A 19,545-nucleotide genomic window follows, 5' to 3' on the forward strand; every position below is an offset into this window, starting at 1 on the left:
AGAGAGCCTGATGCGGGCCTTGATCTCAGGACCCTGAGATCATGGCCTGAGCAGAAGGCAGAGGCTTAACCCATGGAGCCACCCAGGTGCCCCTTGTGATATTTTTTGATCATTACTAGTTTCCAATTTATTTTCAATAATTTGAGGCAATTAAAGTACTTATAGTTTATATCAGTATCGCTATAAACACAAAGGAGACATGGACACAGAAATTTCACATAGTATTTGGTACTTGTGTGTTGTGGACTCAATCTATGTATTAACTTACTATAAATCAGCATAGCTAGATACTTTATTAATAATAGACACACCATTAATGAATAAGTAGAAAAAAAACTTGAATGTTTATCAAAGATATCTCCAATTCTCTATAAAATACTATTCCAATTAATTTTCCTACTATACTATAGTTAAAACATCAATTAGTTTGGGATGCCTGGGTGGCTCAGTTGGTTGAGCATCTGCTTTTGGCTCAGGTCATGATCTCAAGGTCATGGGGTTGAGTTCCATATCAGGCTCTTTGCTCAGTGAGGAGCCTGCTTCTCCTTCTGCCTGCTGCTCCCCCTGTTTGTGCTCACTCCCTCTCTCTCTCTCACACACACACAAGTAAATAAATAGTTAACTCAATTTCAATTATCTTCTTAAAATATTTTTTCACTTTCTACTTTTATTCAGTAAAAGGAAACCACTTCCAATTTTCTCCATTTAAAAAAAAAAAAGTCTCTTGACATTGAAATAAAAAGTAAAACAGAAAGAATACTATAAAACAGTATTGTTTTAGATCTTCTTTAAACTGTGTACTAGCACACACCACAGTTTCCTGTGGTCATAGCATCTGATAGTCCTTAGAAGGAGAATCCATCTTTTATTGACTGGATTTTAGTCAAGTTATGCTACCTACTATGTGTGAGACCCTGTGCAGGTTACATGAACTATCAGAGCTCTATTCCCATATCTGTAAAATAGTATCATTGTATTACAGTAGGGTTTCTGTGAGGATTAAACATGGTATTATGTGGAAATGCTAAAAAATTTTAGGTATTTTTTTCCCATTGGAAAGATAAAACCAAATTGCCCAGCATTGCTAGTTAGTTCTGGTTTGAGAGTTTTGAGACCTAGAGGTTTGAGAACTAGACTGAGTCTGTATTTGCCCCTTGTTAGCTCTCTGGTCTTGAGCAATTACTTCAACTCTAAAAGCTCAACTTCTTAGTAATGGAGAAAACCTGTGTCGTAGTTAGCTGTGTGGAAAAATAATAGCACAGTTGTCTTGTGTTCAACAAATACTAATTACTGTTACTTGTATTATTATTCATCAAATATGTTTTAAGTCTTGCTGTGTGCATGACATCGTACTGGATAGGAGAGGTATAAAAACGAAGAATGCAAGCTATGCCATCAGGAGGTCTGTATAATTTTTAAAAAAATAGTAATTACAAATTTATTGTGAGAAACACTACCAGAACAATATTTTTGGAATGCTATTGAAGAAAGGAGAGTGACTAACTACTTCTGAATGTAATAAGTTGAGGAAAGCTGCACAGAAGATATTAGAACTAGTTTTTGAAATAGGAATAAAAGTTTCAAACTAGTAAATTGTGTATATCACAAGATGCATTGAAATGGTTTGAATAGATACTTGTGCTGAATAAAAATATGAGGAGTCTATACCAAAATAAACACAAGAAATGTTCAACTATACTTGATAGGAGTTTACATTCACATAAATAATTTAAAAACAATTGATATTTTTAGTTTACAAAATGCCCAGATGTCTAAAATTAGATAATCTAATAATATCTAGTCATATTTAAATTTCACCTGAATACTTTAACAATAAATTCTTTTGAAATTAATTATTAATATTTACTTAAACCACCTTTTTCAATAATCCCTAAACCCTATAGTTCAGTATAGTTCAACCCTAAGATATTTAGGCTCAATTAAGATAACAGGACCTATGTAATAACATAATTAAAACATTACAAGTAGAGTGTCCTGTACTTCTAGAATTATATACTTGAGAATTATCTAGAATATTTCAGATTCATCTAATACAATATCGTTATTTTGTAAAGAAAACTGTGGCCCAGCAGAGAATGTAATGAAAAGCTAGTTTATATTGCTAGATCATTCTTTCTTTTGTTTATTCAGGATTTATAAGGGCCTAATATATTCAAAGCCTTGTATTAGATGTTATTAATGTTAAAGTAATATAGATGAACGGCACAATGGTGTTTCTTTCTCAGGAAGTTTATAGTCATGCCATTTAAAAAATAATCATTAAGATGTGTTTCTCCACATAATTTAGTTTAACATTGCTTTATATTATGAAATATATCTTTTTTTTTTTCAATATGTAGACAAGTTCTGTTAGCTGTTAATGAGCAGCATTGGTAGCTGCCGTTTTCAAGTATAAAATGTGGATATATTCTTCTGAAGAGTTCCTATACATCAATATATAAATATAAACTCTCTTTTATTGTTTGTCCTAGTAGAATATTAACTTAGGTGATTATAACATGTTGTGGAGTCAAATGTGTTATGAGCCTTTTGTAACCATAGCTGCTGTTTATTTTGACATAGTGTAGTCAGTTTTTCCATAGTAGTCAATTTTTCCATGGTATGTTTAATAGTATTTTTAATCATATCAATAGGATCAAACAGAGCTTTAGTTTGATTTACTAATAGGAAATTGCATTTAACTAAAATTGAATATGATGTGGACTCCCCCCCTCTTTATAACAGCAACCTAAAAGGAAACCTATTCTAATCATTAGTTTTTGACTAGAACTCTTTTTTATTAATTTTTTCACCTTTAAGATAAGAGTGGTTAATTCAGCATAAAACTTCATTTTAGGTCAGCAGTTTTAATCTAAACAAAAGCAGTATTTTTTTTCATTTTTATCTTTAGCAATATTTTCTTCAAGTTAGCTCATCTTAGCACTTACATTGCTTAACAGAAAAGAGAAAACACTATCAGACAAGCTGAAATTTCTAGTTTAATTCAGATATCAAATTCTGATACGTAACAACTTTGTTCAAAAAAAACCCTGTAATATGACAAAAACTTTATTGTATTGAAGTGATAGATTTTGGGTGCCTACTATAGGCCTTCCACTAATCGGCTATCTGGCTACATGTAAAATTTTAAGTATTTTCAACAGCTTGTAAGCAACTAATACTGTTTCCAAAAATTCTATTAATAGTTTTATAGAGTATACATTTGTAAATCTAAAACATGTTCTCTTTTTCAATCTTAAAGAGCAATAGCACAATAAAGAAGTTAATTTATGCATGATTACTTAGATATTTATGGATATTGATATATGGCCATCAAATATTAAGGTTTTTATTGAACTTATTACCTCTTTGCTAAGCATGTGATGAATTCCAAAGAAGTAGAATATGGTCTTTATTTTTAAAGGAAAATTGGTAGGGATAAAACTGTAGAGAAAAATTATCTGTCACATCTAAGAAAAAGAATTGCTACAGAATCAATATGATATGTGAGTGCGGATGAGTTATAGCGATCTTCAAATGTGTGATGTGTTATTATATGTAAGAGAGATCAAAGTTGTTTGGCCATAGGTTGTAGAACTTGTGTGGAACCACAGGGAGATAAAAAATATTATAAAGAAGACTTCTAAAATCGAGTTTTGTTCAAATACAGATTTTGTGTTTCAGGAATCAGTAAATTCCCAAATCACTAATAAGATATTCAAGCATAGCTTGATGGACAAATTAGATATTTAGAAAGCATTTAAGCATCAAAGAGTATATCAGTAATATGATTGTTACTGCCCCTTCTAATCCTAAGTGTCTATAAATCTATCCAGATATATATTAATTAAATGTATTTATCATCATCTTCTATTTCTTCTTGATGTTTGAATTGATGTGAACTTATTGTTATGGTTATCACATTGTATAGCCAATGTTAAAATAGCCATAGATGTGGCCAACACTAATATCAAGGAAGTTGAAGATTGGCTCTCTTCTTATTTTAATAGATGAGAACTCAGCCAAATATACACTTCTTTTGGATATCAGTGCCTACCTATATACCTTAAATTCTAAAAACTCTCCATTTGAGGATCTAATTCTAGCTTTTTCAGTTAGTGTCTAAGATGACAAAGTTGCTTTCTTCAGGATCTTCTTTTCTTTTTTGTTTTCTTTCCTCTTCTTTTCTTCCTTCCTTCCTTTTTGGACTTTCTTTCTGGATTTTTCCCCTTCATCTCTTTCTCTTAGTCTGTTTCTTTTCTCAGTTAATTTCTTTAACAATCTTGGTTCCTTTCTGCCTCCCTCTTTCCTCCCTCCTTCTCTGTTTCCCTCCTTCCCTTCACTTCCTTTCCCTTCCTTCCCTCTTCAACAAATATTTACTGAGTTACTCACACACCAGACTCTCTTCCAGTTCTTGAGTAAGTGACATTGAACAAAAATGAGTAGACCCTGCTTCATTGAGTTTATAGTCAATTGAGGAGAAAAAGACAATATGCAAATAAACAAAAAACAACGATGGTAGCAGGGATGGTGCAGAAAATTAAAACAGGCTGTGCAATATATGGGTGACTACCTTAGTTTAGAGAGCAGGAAAGGCCTCTTTGAGGAGGTAAAAGTTAAAGTGAGACCTGAACATCATGGAAGAAGACAGCCATGTTAAGATCACAAGAGAAAGCATATCACATAGAGAAAACAATGAGCTAGAAGGAGTTTGAATTTTGCTTGAGAAAAAGCCCAGTGTGCTGGAGTTCCATGGCCAAGGAGGAGGGGATGGAGATGAGGTGGGAAACTGGTGGAAACCACAGATCATATAAGTTCTTAGGCTGAGGTAAAGAGTTTTATTTTAATCTAAATGAGACAGGAGCCACTGGTGGTCTTTAGCAGGGAAGCGATATTATCTAATATAACTTTCTTTTTTTTTTTTTTAAGATTTTATTTACTCATTTGACAGAGATGACAAGTAGGCAGAGAGGCAGGCAGAGAGAGACTAAGGGAAGCAGGCTCCCCGCTGAGCAGAGAGCCCAATGCGGGGCTCTATCCCAGGACCCCGAGATCATGACCTGAGCCGAAGGCAGAGGCTTTAACCCACTGAGCCACCCAGGCGCCCCCTAATATAACTTTCTTTAAGATGTTATTTCAACAGGAAATTAAATAAAAAAATTAAATAGGAGCAGACAGACAAATTAGTAATGTATACAGAGGTGGAAATAAGAGTTGATAGAGACTGGGATTCCGAGTCTTAGACTATGCTTCTCAATCTTCAATGTGAATACAAATCACCTGTCAGTCTTGTTCAAATGCAGATTGTGATGTGGTGGAATTGGGTGGGATCTGGGGTTCTGCATTTCTAACAAGACTACAGGTTATGTTGATACACTGAATAGCAAGAATTTACAGGAGGATGATTATCATGGGGGTAGAGCATTACTTGTCAAATAGTACCTGCTCTCTCTCTACTCTCCAAGAGATCTTGTTCTTCACTTGAAATATTCCCAATGCTGATAAACTATCTCAGAAGTTATAGTAAAAGTTATATTTTAATTCTGTAGGAATTACTCTAGTGGTGGGAAATTCATGAGTAGAGGGGATATTTTAGGGTAATGGATTTCTTGGGTCAATTTTAATGACAATAGTTCTGTCAACTCCTAAGAATGACTAAGCTGATTATATTAGTTTTGATTTCACTGGGAAGAGCAATGAATGTATGGATAAATGTTGAAAGCATTTCCATGTCAAATTTTAATTAATCTATTACTTTTAACTTTTATGCTAAAATCTATAACTTGAAAGGATTTAAAAAAAATGTATTATCAAATAACAGAAAGAAAAATATACGAAGATTAGTTTCCCTTTACTTACTATGTTTCAAATCTCTGGAGGGTTAATTTATAGAGGAAGCAAACCAGTGAAAAGAAGGATACAAAATTTGATTATCAAATCAAAAATTTTCATGATTGAATAATTAACCATTATCTTCTGTTTGATATAAATGGCAAGTTGCATTTGCCTGCTTGAATTCCCTGGTCTTTCTTTATGAGACTAAGTGATGTATTGATTTTCATGCATGTATAACATAAATGATAACAGAATAATTTATAACTTTTTGAAAATTATCTGGTTGCATATGATTCTTGTAAGCTATTTTTATTATATTAATTATTGATTTTTATGGAAAAACTTTGATATTGGTCAAATAGATATATATTTAATAGATAGGGAATTATTAACATTTAGATGAGTGTACTACATATAAATATTGACTATTGCATGCTTTATCAATATCTTGTCATTTTTTTGTTTTGTTTTTTTCATTGTTCTCTTGACTTTTTCCTAATTATATTATGTGGTGGAAAACTGTGTTCAGTGTCAATATTTGTAGCAATTTAAAAATCCATGTCTAGAAATGTACCAATTTATTATTTAAATACATAATTATTTATTGATTATCATCCTCACTTTCTATTCCATTACCACATTTTATCACATCTGTAAAATTGTCAAAACTATGCTATTCATACCAGTAAATATATTTTTATATTTCTAATTCTTTTATATTTTGTTGAATAAGTTGCTCTTAAGGGAGAAGGAAGAGAAAAAATAAAATGTTAGAATTTACTTGATAATAGGTTTATGTATTTAAAAAGGTATTAGATAAAAATACCCTGAATGCCTGAGGAACTTTTTGACAATATTAAGCAACTAAAACATTTTTTCACAACTGAGAAATTTGCAAGTAACTATTTTAACATTTTTATCCAATGCTACCCCTCAAGCCATGCTTTTGAGTTATTCCTTTGCAAGGATTTTAAGATCTACTGATGACCCCGTGTTTCTGTTTTCCTTTGAGTAGATTTTAGAAAGCGTATATCTTTTCATGTTAATTGGAACTATCATCTCAAGAACGATGGTCTTCATAAGTGTTATTTTTTTCAGATTTTCAAGCCCATCATTACACTTGTCAGTAATTGTTAATAATATATCTTAATAGCTTATTCCTTATATTAACATGCCATTTCTCATTTTTATAGAATGGGCAAACAAAAAAAGAAAATATATACTACACTGATTAAAAAGGAAAGCTTAAAGATTGGAGATGAAAATGGTTTTATGTGTCATTGATTTCCCCTGATGGTTACCAGAGCTCATTATCTTACCTGTGAATGATGGTCACAGTAAATGTGATGCTTGTCACTTTTAAATCTTTTCCCATGTTAAAATATTTTGAAGGGGCTAGACTTTCTATTTGTGCTCAAAGTTGATGCCAAAGTTGACTCCTCTGCTTTTTGGAGTATGAAGGAATGGTCCTATGTTAGAGACATTTTTAACTTGTTCAGAATTATTTCAGGGCATTTTCACCCACTTTTGCAACAAGCTGCTTCCCTTGCATGTAGTTTTCTAGAGCATATGGCTGCCCTGCTGTGCACAGAGTGAAATCACACAATTAAGTTTTACAATTTTAGGAAGAGCAGAGTCTTCATATATGGCAGAACAGCATGGTATTAGGTTTGGGGTGCATTGCATAGAATATTTTTCTCTTCACAATTACATCATTTATATTCTAAATCATGGACTATTGCTTTTTAGTGCTGATGGTTGATTTTTCTTTATTTAAAATATTCTTCAAATGGCATTTCTTCCTCAATACTAAATAGGATTAAAGTGAAACATTTCTAGATTGAGTTTTGTCTAGATCCCAGAACAGGGAGAAATTTTTCATTTATAAGGCTTACATTAAGAAAAAAAAAAAATCAACTCTCCTGAACTTTCCATTAGAAAGGAATGCAACCAAAGATGGTTTAACTAAAAAGATTACAGGATGATTTGAAATTCATATAGCAGTTGGCTTGTACTACACCTTTTTTATTCATCTGTTCACATTTTTAAAATAAAGTATTAAGAGACTTCAAGCCATAGGACTATACTTGGTACAAGTAAATAATCAATATCTTCATTCAATATTAAGTTAATGATGTCAATTCTACTCTATATTAAAGTGAAATATGATTAAAGTCAGCTATTGTTGACCACTTAAATTTTATAGGATAAGCTTTGATTTAAAAAGTAAATTAGGATAGTATATACTAACCCCATTTATTTGTGGTTTTCTGGATATACACTTGAGAGTTTTGATTAAATATATGGAATGCTGCTATTCCATAGTCAGAAGGTGGTATAACCACTAGTATTGAAGTATCAGAGTCAATTGAATGAACATACTAAACTAACATATGTATGACCTTGGGCAATCTATTTAGCACTTCTCCATTTTACATCTGTAGAAAGGAGGAAAATCATCCAATTTTGAGTAGATACTTTGTGGTTTAAAAAACAGTAGGCATAGAGCGTCTGTGCTTTAGATACACAACCAATAAATGAAAATGGCCCACTTCTGGAGCCAGTATAGGAAGAAAATATGCTCTAGTAATATAAAAATTATATATAAGGTAAAGTATGTGAACAAATTAAGAAAATAATTAACACAGAGTTTTAAATTTTTTAACTTATTTCCTTAGAAATAAATATAGATAGTTTAATGCGATATTGATAGAGAATTCCGGTAACAACTAATACATACAGCTTTACTTAACACTATCCATACTGATCTCAAGTATAAATTACACCGAAGTAATGTATAGCATTCAGTTCATCTTAGGTTTCTATTTACCTTTTTTTTTTTTTTTTTTTTTTTTTGCCAGTTTACCCTTAATTCAGTTGCTTTCTAAGTTTAGTACAGCCAGCTCACTTACCTTCTTATCTACCTTATCCTTGAATTTTCTTTGCTTCTTGGGCAGAGCAAAGTAATTGACAGAAAAAAACAGTAGATATGTGATCTAGCTCTTCAAAGCATTCGTTAGGACTTAAGTAAGCACTAATGATAGAATTATGAGCGATGGCCACCCATATTTTTACTTAAATGTTACCTTTTGAAGTGTAAGAGTGGTTTTAAATACATTAAGAGATATTTAATACATATTTCCAATGATTTTCGTGTCCCAGTGTTATATCCTTCAGAATCCATTGGGGAGCAGTGGAACATGGGCAAACTCAAGAAGGGTTTACCTACAAAGGGAATATTTCTAAATGTGTGGATGTAAATAAACCACAAGGGATCATGTTATAATGCAGAGTAGTAGCAGTTAGGCTCCACCATTGCCGACCTACTGGGATGAGTGGAGGGAGATGTTGGACAAAGATATATGTGTCAATCTGGTATGAAAAACTAGTGAGCTTGAGTTAAGGTCCTAGTCAACTCCAGTCAAAGTAATGGTGAGAGACCCTGCAGAATCATCCTGATCTCATTTCCCTCCCTCCCTCCCTGTTGGTAGAATTCTCCAGAGAACAAGGGAGCCTGTTGTTAGAATCTAGTGTTTCACAAACTTAAATGTATATGAGAATCATACAGGGATCTTCTTAAACCATAAATTCTAATTCAGTAGGTCTGTGGTAGGGCTTAGTAGTTTGCTTTTCAAACAAGTCTCTAGTTAGCATCAGTCCTTCTAGACAATGCCACAGTTCATGTGGCAGGATGTAGCCTATTCAGATCAATCTTCTGCACAGAGAACAAGGAAGAAGATAGATCTGGAAAGGCATGTAGTCAATATAGAACATAGATGGATTATGATCAGTTCTTTGCTGTCCTCAACATCATTTGTTTAGTAGTATAACTCTGCATCAAATACAATTATCAGAGCCCATCTATGCTTGTTTTAAGCAGAAGCCAGGCAATGACACCGAGGCTTCCAGTGAAGAAGTTAGATAAAATATGATAATCTGAAACAGAGATGAGGAAATATTGTTACTTATTAGAACAATAATATTTTCCTGGATTTTTTATTTAAAATTATTCCATGTACCAATGAAATTTGTAGTGGACAGATATATTCCACTTCCTCAATCTGATGATATTCATTAACTGTGGTCACTGTTATTCAAGCAGTTGTTTCTTTCCCAGTTAGTTTTGTATTAGAAGGCATTATAGTGATCTCTGATGTCAAGTATAAAACAAATATTTGACAAAAAAGTACTTCATTTATTTTGAATAAAAAAGTTTTTTGTTTTTGCTTTTTGTGTTTTTAATAAGCCTGCTGTTGTATATTTTTTTTGTTGAGATTATTTGGGAAGTTTTGCCTAATCCTCATATTCCCTAAGGCATTCTTGTGAAAACCAGGGCTGTCCTAAGCATTCTACTTAAAAAAAAAAAAAAAAAAAAAAAGAGAGAGAGAGAGAATGTTATCATTTTTCATGTTATATTTTATAGTGAAATTCTCCTTAGTAAAAATATGAGAATTATGAAAAGAGAACAGAAATTAATGAAGAGAAAATAATGTCTATTCAAAAGAATATATCAAAACAGAGAAGGGCCTAGGAAAATGAATGGAGTGGATCTTAATATTTAATTGTAGAACTAAAGATAATTTCAAAAAAGCTCATTTGAAGCTATCAGAAAAATAAGGATGAAAACAATTAAAGGCTAAGACAGTTTTAAAAGTTTTAAAAATGTCTGTGAACCACGCCAATGGTGACTCTTCCCATATGGTGACTTTTATTATGCCAATTATAAGAATCCCTAAAGAGAATATAAAAAATTTCATATTTTTCTTATAATCCTGACATTTTACAGCACGCTGTAACGGCAAGACCTGTTAAGCCAAGCATTGCGGGTGGATCTGCTGTTATCTACATAAGTGTTTTGGATTCCTGAATTTGTTCCATTTCTGGGAGGAAAGAAATCCCCTACACAAACTTTAGAGTCTCTATCCTATAATTAGTAGTGTGATTTTTTAAGTATTTGGTCATCTTTTATCTCAAATAAAAAGCAACAAAATTAATTCAGACTTGTGAAAATTAAGAAATTGATTTCATAAAGTATGATGGCTCTTTTCCACTCTAGTCACTCTGTTAGTTTCCCAAGTTAAAAAAAAATAATAATAAGACACTTGTTTCTCAATCTAAAATGATTGAAAAATAAGATTCAAAGATTTAGGGTCTAGATTGATCTCATTAAAACTTTAAGACCTTATAACTTCAGAATCTTCTTTTGTAAAAGTGAAAATGGGCCTGCTACAAGAATGCCTTAAAATATGCTGAGTAATGACATGTGTGTTCATAAAAACTAGTATGATTGCATGTCTAAGGATGTTTCTATATATTTTTACTAAATTTACTATTTTGGCCAAAGGATTTAGGGATGATAGATATAGATACAGATATAGATATGGATGTAGATATAGATATAGATGATAAAGATATATCTAGATATCTAGATATATTTAGAAATCCAGGGAAAGTAGATGATTTAACTTGTATATTTATATACCATATCTGTACACAGTGAAAAAGACGTGACCCAGAATAGTTGAAAATTTTTAGTATATTGCAGCCCCATTTGCGTTAGCCTATGAAACTGATTAGATCTTAAAATTATAACTGGTATTAACAATGATAAGAATTACTAACATTTATTAAACTCTTGCTGTGTTCTGATACCTGAAATCTGTTGTAGAATTTAAGCATAGTGGTACAATATATAATTGTAAATTTTCTTTCAGCTAAAAATTGGACAACACGTAGTTTTATATTTATATACTCAATATGCAAGATTCACTGCTAGGCACAAACTAGCATGATAGCATAAATCAAAGTTTATGGCTTTAAAAAAATTTAGAGTGTCTGAACCTATTACTTATTCCTAGGAATTTTAAAAGGGATAATGCTTTAGATTTTTAAATAATTTCAGAATTGCATGTATATCATTTCTTACTACATTTAATTGATTTAATTCCATCCTTTTAAATTTGAGAATATTTTGAGTCTTACATATGCCTAATATGTAAGTATATATAAATGGCCTTTTCAGTGTTTTGAACATATTTACTTGTACCACTGCCTTTTTCATTAAGTGGCGGCCAGTATCATTTCTCTCCTTTTAACATATTGTGAAATAGAAAACTTTTCACAAAGATTCAGAAGCCACTTACAATATTTGGCTGAATATCTATTATCCTTTTTAGTGTATAATTGAGAAACATGATCTAAATGCAAAATACTTGCAATCATTTTTAAAAGTTATACTACAGACATGTTTATAATGCAAAATTCTATTCTCAGATATTTGTATCGAGGGGTAAACCTTATATGAAAGATGGTTAAGGAGACGCTCTAAGAAGACTGCCTAGCTTTTACTCCAGTGTCAGCATAGATTCTTGATATTTCTTCTTCCAAGGATGATGTGGAAGGAGCCACTGATTAGCCTCCTTCGTGCTAAATATGTCCCGAAGAAGTGTTTTGTTCTGCCAGTATAGGATGTAGAGAATGGGTGTTAAATTTTAATGTGATTAGGTCAGTTACATGGAGCCAGCATTTCCTTCAAACAACAAACAAACAAACAAAAATGTATCCTCTTAACACAGTTTGATACTTCTTTTATCTCTCTATGTATTTTAAATTTGGGATAGAATCAAGTATTCCAATTATATCAGTCTTTCTTCTCCCTTTGGTCCAAATTCTACACCTAAATACTTGAGAATAAATGAACGAATCTCTTAGAAGTGAATAGAGAAGTTAAATAACTTATCCCATATCTTTTGGGACTAGTACACAGGTCTCCCATCTCCTACCCCTGTGATAGAAAGGCTACAAATAGCACACCATTCTATAACATTATAATGACCTGTAATAAAATTCTTAGCCAATGATTGATTATATTTCTTTATTCCCAGGTAAATGAATCTACTGTCAGTGGTGAGATGTGCTATCATCTCTAATCAAACAACCCATGCATATATTAGTATTAATAACTACAACAAAACCTAAAGGAAATTATTTTATTAGTGTAATTTACTTATTGAGTGTAAAGATAAAGATATGATTGTAATTAATTCAAAATAAGAAGAGTTATACATCAAAATAAGAATTATACATCCAAGTATCATGATAAAAAACACACTAGAAAAGAAAGGCATTATTGTGCACTTGAAAAGCTGAAATGAGGCAAAACTAACCCCCTCAAACAATAAGATAGAATGACTCACTTTCTCAAAAGAAATGATTTACTTTTCCAAAGAACTACTATTTAATCACAGGTTTATAATGCAGCTACAGACACTTGCAACATAAATTATGGCCAAAATAAGTACTACAAATTTGGAAGATTATGACATGAACAGAATGTGGCTTTTGTTTTATTTTTATTATTGTTTTAGAATATAATCTAGGTAGAAAATGGAAGGGAACAGTGAATAATGCCATTATTCTTTTACTAAAGTCCCATAGAAATCTGAAATATTTTCCAATGAGAAAATGTCTTCTCCCTAATAATAAGCATGTCTTCTTTTCTTTTTCAAAGATCATAGTTCTGCAAAATTGCATACTATCTATATGTAGCAATGAAAGAGTATTAACAAATGCAGGCATATGACTTTTGTGATTATGTAGTAAGGAGTCTATTAATTTTCAAATAAGGAACTTGAAGCCAGGAGATGTCTTATGACTTCAAGTTTAACAAGTTCAGTGATAGCGGGAACAGTTAAAAATGGAAGTTACACGAGTTTTAAGAAACATCAATTGCCATTTTTTGGTAAGTTTTAAAATGCATTTTAGAATTCCAATTGATTTTGAAGGTAACAGAATAATAATTGATCTGAAAAATACTGCAGTGCTAATCCCCTATAGTGGTTTAAAAGTACTTTAACAAAGATCACAGAAACAAAATGGATTTTTAGTGTCCAGGGCTTACAACTAACAAAAGAAAAAAAAAAAAAAGTGGGTTGTGGATTTGATTGTTGCCCAATAATAGTCCTTTCTCCAGACTTTTTCCATATTATAAATTATTTCCCTTATGCTAAAAAAAAGCACAAGTAAAATCAAAAAAAGCAATAAATAAAAAGTTAACAAAAACTGTTCAGTATGTGGAAAGCAGAAGAAAACATATTTCTGCACATGTCTACATGTCTTTCATTTAATGAACTTTTTGAAAAATGTTAGAACGTACATAGTTTTATATATTCAAAAATAGCTTTATACATGAAACTACTTCTACTTGAACATTCATTCTTTTATCACTTTTTTCCTTCTGATTTATGATTAATAAAGGAAATCCAACCAAATATCTTTAGTTAAATGAGCCAAGATTTACAGTATTGCATGTGTCCATTCAGTCATACACTCAGACGTTCCACATGAAAAAAAAAAATGCTATTTCTGCCTTTGAGAAGCTCAGGGAAAGGAGTTGACACAAACAACACACAATCATTTAACACTTTTTTTAACCTGTATTTATAGACAACATATTTTAATTTATTTCTATGATAAAATAAATTTCACATGCTTATTACTGAGATATACCTGTTACAAAGATCAGGTTAATTTTATAATAAGTTAAATGTGGTTAATAAAAGCACTCGTTGCTTAATGGTATGTTGTTATTTAATGCATATACCTTGTAATACATAATAAAATTTATATTTTATGGCATAAGCTTTCGACTTAACATTTCACTGATACATAATTTAGAGTAGGTCTTGTAATTGGTATTTGCAATATTTGGCCTTTAATTTTTTTCTAAAGAGATATACATTATGTCTTCTTTTTATTGAAATCATAAAAAGATCTAAAGTATATGTTTACTGCTTAACAAAGTTTTTTGTAAATTAAAATTTTATATTATTTTCCATTCACTCCTTTTTCTCCTTTAAAATGGATATTCCCCTGGCCTTCCCTCTTCTGCATCTGAATTACATTATAACACATTTTTTTAAAAGATAGATTTTTTCTTAAGAGAGAAAATAACAATAATAATAAAGTTGAGTCTCTTTAGAATCAGGAAACTATTTAAAACTCTTTTGTCTGAGGTGATGAGCTATTTAGGTATTGTTCAACCACATAGTCTAAATGGAAGCACCTTACATAAACATTACACACACACACACACCCCTCTATAGTTTTCAACATTCTTTATTCCCAGTTACACATTACAGAATTGAGCTCTTTTTTACTTTCTGGGCTTTTCTTCAATTTGGGGCTTTGGGCTTATAAATTTTTCATTTATTTTTTTTTATTCCTTAAAAAAAATTCCAGATTTATGTTAAAACTACCATAAAATCTTCAGGCTCATCTGCAATAGTTGAAGTAAAATTTTAGAGTGCAAAGGAAAGTCGAGGTAGAATTCCTATTATAATCCATGTTTGGATTGGGATTATCCAGAAATATGCCTCAAATATAAAATGTTTATTTTATCAAGAAGAATTTAAGGAAAGAATTTAAGGAAATATAAGGAAAATTCACAAAGTGGCAGAGCTAACTTTAGAGCAGTTGAATACTCCAGTAGAATTAAACTCTGGCTTACCATGAGGAAAGAGTGGAAGAGAGTTACAACAGCATAACTTGAGAGACAGAGGTGGTCATTATTTTGCTGATAATCTCAGAACTATGAAGAGAGACTGAGCTGTCATCTAGTCTTAGGTTTTTATTTTAAGAGAAAAGGCTGATGTAAAAAGACATTCTTGTGAAAATCACACAACTAATAATTCTAAGAATTGGGTCTCTTAAATCCTACTCCAATGGTCATTTCCTCTTTTTTTTTTAAACATAGTTGATATAAATAGTCTGTAATTATATATTCTAATAAATCATCAGACCCTGTCTCTACCTTTCTACTTTTGAGGTATTAATAAGAAATGAATCACATAAAATTTTTCAAAACCAATAAAATACCCATGATATGAACTAAGTGGGTAAAACAGCAAGTAAGAATTAGTGAAATGATTAATTTAAACTATCTAACAAAAACCAATATTGCTTTTTTCCAGTTCATGGCATGAACAAAACCTAATTGCCTAAAGTTATCTAGCCTATAAATCTTATAAAAATCAATATTTAAAGCTTTCTAAATTGTGATTGAAGAAGTTAAATATGTCTCTTGCATTATTGTTCATGCTGGTTTTTAAAAGTAAATAATTGATATATAAATATCTCATAAGATCAGGTTGCATATTTTTTTTTAATTGCTGGGGTTTCAATTGACTAGATTTCCTTTACTTCACTTGGTGTCATTATTGTTTATCATTTTTAAAAAGTACATAGCAACTCTAGCTAATCCAGCAATTTATATTTAAAAAAAAACTTATTTTCTTTCATTTAAAATACGTGAATAATATTTCAGTTACTTCAGTGAATCTATATTTATATTTTAGGTAAATCTAGTCATATCTATTTTAAGACAGTGCACCGTGAAATAGACCAGCCTCTTACGATATTTGCTTTCAATATCATATCAAAAACAATAGCAAGCTATTTTAGATGAAACCCAAAGAGTTGTAATTCACTTTTATAAATTTTGTAGACCTTGATGTCAAAAGCCATGACTTTGAAAGGAAAGAGTTATTGGCAGAAATACTAAAATGTATCTTAAATTTTTCCAATACCATTTTCTTAAGTGTGTCCTAATATTTCACATAGGCTAAATTACCTAAAAAATATATTAGTTTAAGAATCTTGTTCATTAAATTCTTCCCACTTTTATAATGTCTCAGTATTTTTATTTTTACAGTTTAATTTTTCCATAAAATTTGATGAATTCAAGTTATATAAAGTGTTAATGTTTTGCTCTCATATAAAAACTTGCATAATATTTAAAAACATATCCACACATATATGCAGGGTTCTCCCTATAGAACTCTTAAAATCCTTCACTACTGCTTGGTATTTTACTACTTAGTGATTATATTGCTGTATTTTCTTTTTTATTTTCTTCTGGGTACCCTACATCAGGCTTAAGAAAGCAGTTTCTTTTAACTTGCATAATTCAATGCTAACAAAATTTGTTAACTTGAATTTTATTTTAAAATTGTATATCCTGATACATGTTTTTGTTTGTTTTCTTAACTAGTGAAAAAGGCCATAGATTTTAAATCTAGAGGATTTAAATTGTTTCCAGGGAAAGACAACAGCAACAAGTTTTCTATCTGTGAGTGTACTCCTTTTTTGTTACTTTCTCTAGTGCAAGAGTGAAGTTTGTGGTGTCTGTGTTGTTCGTGTGTGTTTTATAAAAATGTTCGTGTATTTACCAAATTAACTGCATTAATATCTATATAACATGCATGATTACTATTCAGTATTTTCTTGTATTTAAATGTATATTGAGTTATCGGATTAATGTGGTAAATTTCCAAGCTGAGACTGTTTCAGATGGAAAAATTCTCATAGAGCTAGCATGTGGATAGCATTCTTGTTTTGTAATTCTAGGGTGTGATATTACGAAAAAGTGAAATTTCTTAAATTGGTAATTTCTTAAATTGGTGATTTCTTATAGGAATTTTTGTTCAACATTATTTTGCTAAGGAAAAGTTTCTTTTTATAGCAATTTTTTTTTATTTAAGAAAAAATATATTCTGTTTGAATTAACATATCCATGCCCTTTAAGTCAAGTGTTTTATAAATTAATTAGTTAACTATAGAATTATTTTTTGTTTTCTCTCGAAAATCACAAAATGGCCTGAAATACACATATTTATGTGCTGCCCCAGTACACAATTTTGCTTAATATTCAGGGTTTTATATATCATCTGAAGTTCATCCTCAAATCTCAAATTAAGAATCAATGAATTAGCGCATTCATATTTACTGCTGTTAACAAACATACAGTAAATTTTTTAGGAGAGCTATGCCATTTGTATTTGTAATATAAATCAATAGAAGTTTGTAGGAATTTTCTACCTTATTGCTCATAATATCTATGTATAATACATTTGGAAAGGAACCATTAAGGTCACAACATCTGACTGCTAAAATGATATACTGATGACAAATAAGATTATTATAAATAATAATAAGCATATGTTATTTTTAACAGGAATATATTTTTAGCATTATCCAATTCCAAATAATCTGATGAAATGAGTTTACAGTTCTTTCTTTAACAAAGATTATTCATTATGGTTATATTGGAAAAGGATACTATCTTCATGTTTATTGACATATGTATAATGGTAAATGTCAGAAATTGAGCAATTACATCAACTATCAAAAAAACTCAGAGCCTGTATATTATCATACATTTTAAAGTATCATAATTTTAAAATATGATTTTATATTTTGTTAAATTTGCAAATACTGAGCTAAAAGTAGCAGATATCAGTAAGAAATCATTTATCAAATTAGGCTACCTATTACAAAGCACTAAACAGTTCATTTCAAAGTACTTAGCTATATGATTATGATTTTTGTTACATTTTGGGTGTTAAAAACATATCTGTTTTTAGGAAAAATAGTGTTACAGTAATTTTCTCATGTATAAATTTTTTGATACATTTTGGAAGGAAATTCTTCCCATAAAAGAAAATATAAATAATTTTGTTTATATTTTGTCAGATGAATATCCTGACATAACCAAATTTCAATACAAAATATTGTATTGTCATGTCAATACAAAATAAATACATGTCAATACAAAATATTGTATTGTCATGTCAATACAAAATAAATACATGTCAATACAAAATAAAAACTGTGTCTTTGCAAACTTAAATATTAGGTTGACTACCTTTTTTTCTAATATTTTTCTAGCCAATGTGTCTAATTTGGAACTCTAAGTAGAATTACAAACTATGCTGGTTCGCTCTTTTGCTCATTTTAGCTATATAAATGTTATTTTATAGGCTACATGCTTTGAGTTTTCAGATGTCCTGGGAAATTCAGGCTATTTATACTAAAATGGGCTAAGATTTATCAAGGCATTAGAATGCATGCGATTGTCTATATCTGGTATATTGCATTAGTGGACATATTTATCATTTTCATTGCTCTTGCATAAGAGTTATGGAGGTAAACAAGAAAGAAATTTGGATGTGACAGTGTATCTGTTACACAAAAAAACCAATTCTTTTAAAATATTTTATTTAAAGAATATTTGATTTAAAATTGTCAGGAGAAAAGTTAATGAAGCAAAAAGAGTTAAACATGAAGCAAAAATCTTAATTTATTTCATAATTTAAAAACTTAATGTACATTTACCTGTTATATCTTATGTAAAAGATAAGAACTATTCTTATGCTTTTTTATTTTTATTTTTAATATAAATAATCACAAATAGAAACAAATTATGTTTCTTATAGTCACAAAATAACAATTTCTTATAGTCACAAAATAACAAACCAGCATTATATCAAATTTCATTTCACTACATTTTATCATCATTTCAAAAGTACATTCTCTATGGTTGTTTATAGAAAAGGATTACATTGTTTTAATTTTTAACATTATTATTTATCTATTAACAAGTAAGCATTTGAGTCTTCCTCTCTCTAATGTCATTTATTCAACACAGGGCCAAATAATTTTAAAAGGATATAATTCTTATATAAACCTTTCAAATGAAAAAATAACCACCACCACAACGAAAAATACCTTGTATTTCTTTAAAAATACAGTCAATTCCGTTACTGGAACTGCCAGAAGTGAGCATAAGTGAGGAGGACATGAACTATACACGTTGCCAAAGCATGTCTTCCCACAGTAGCACCTTTAAAGTTTAACTAGGAAACAAATTAA

The 19,545-nt window shown here is 30.4% G+C and overlaps 1 protein-coding gene across 2 annotated transcripts in view; it reads left to right on the forward strand.

Annotated features, from left to right (window-relative positions):
- The window catches only part of CSMD3 (CUB and Sushi multiple domains 3), a 1,221,727-nt gene that overhangs the window by 504,281 nt on the left and 697,901 nt on the right, over positions 1-19,545 (forward strand). The window contains exon 8 of one of the 2 annotated variants that reach the window (XM_032858445.1): positions 16,886-16,963. The exons of the other annotated variant lie outside the window; for it this stretch is intronic. Coding sequence (XP_032714336.1) covers positions 16,886-16,963 — 78 coding nt within the window. The remainder of the gene's footprint in view (positions 1-16,885; positions 16,964-19,545) is intronic. 2 annotated transcript variants of the gene reach the window in all.

Source organism: Lontra canadensis, unplaced genomic scaffold, assembly GCF_010015895.1.
Source record: "Lontra canadensis isolate GAN:19392208 unplaced genomic scaffold, GSC_riverotter_1.0 scaffold15, whole genome shotgun sequence".
In the NCBI taxonomy this organism is placed as follows: domain Eukaryota; kingdom Metazoa; phylum Chordata; class Mammalia; order Carnivora; family Mustelidae; genus Lontra; species Lontra canadensis.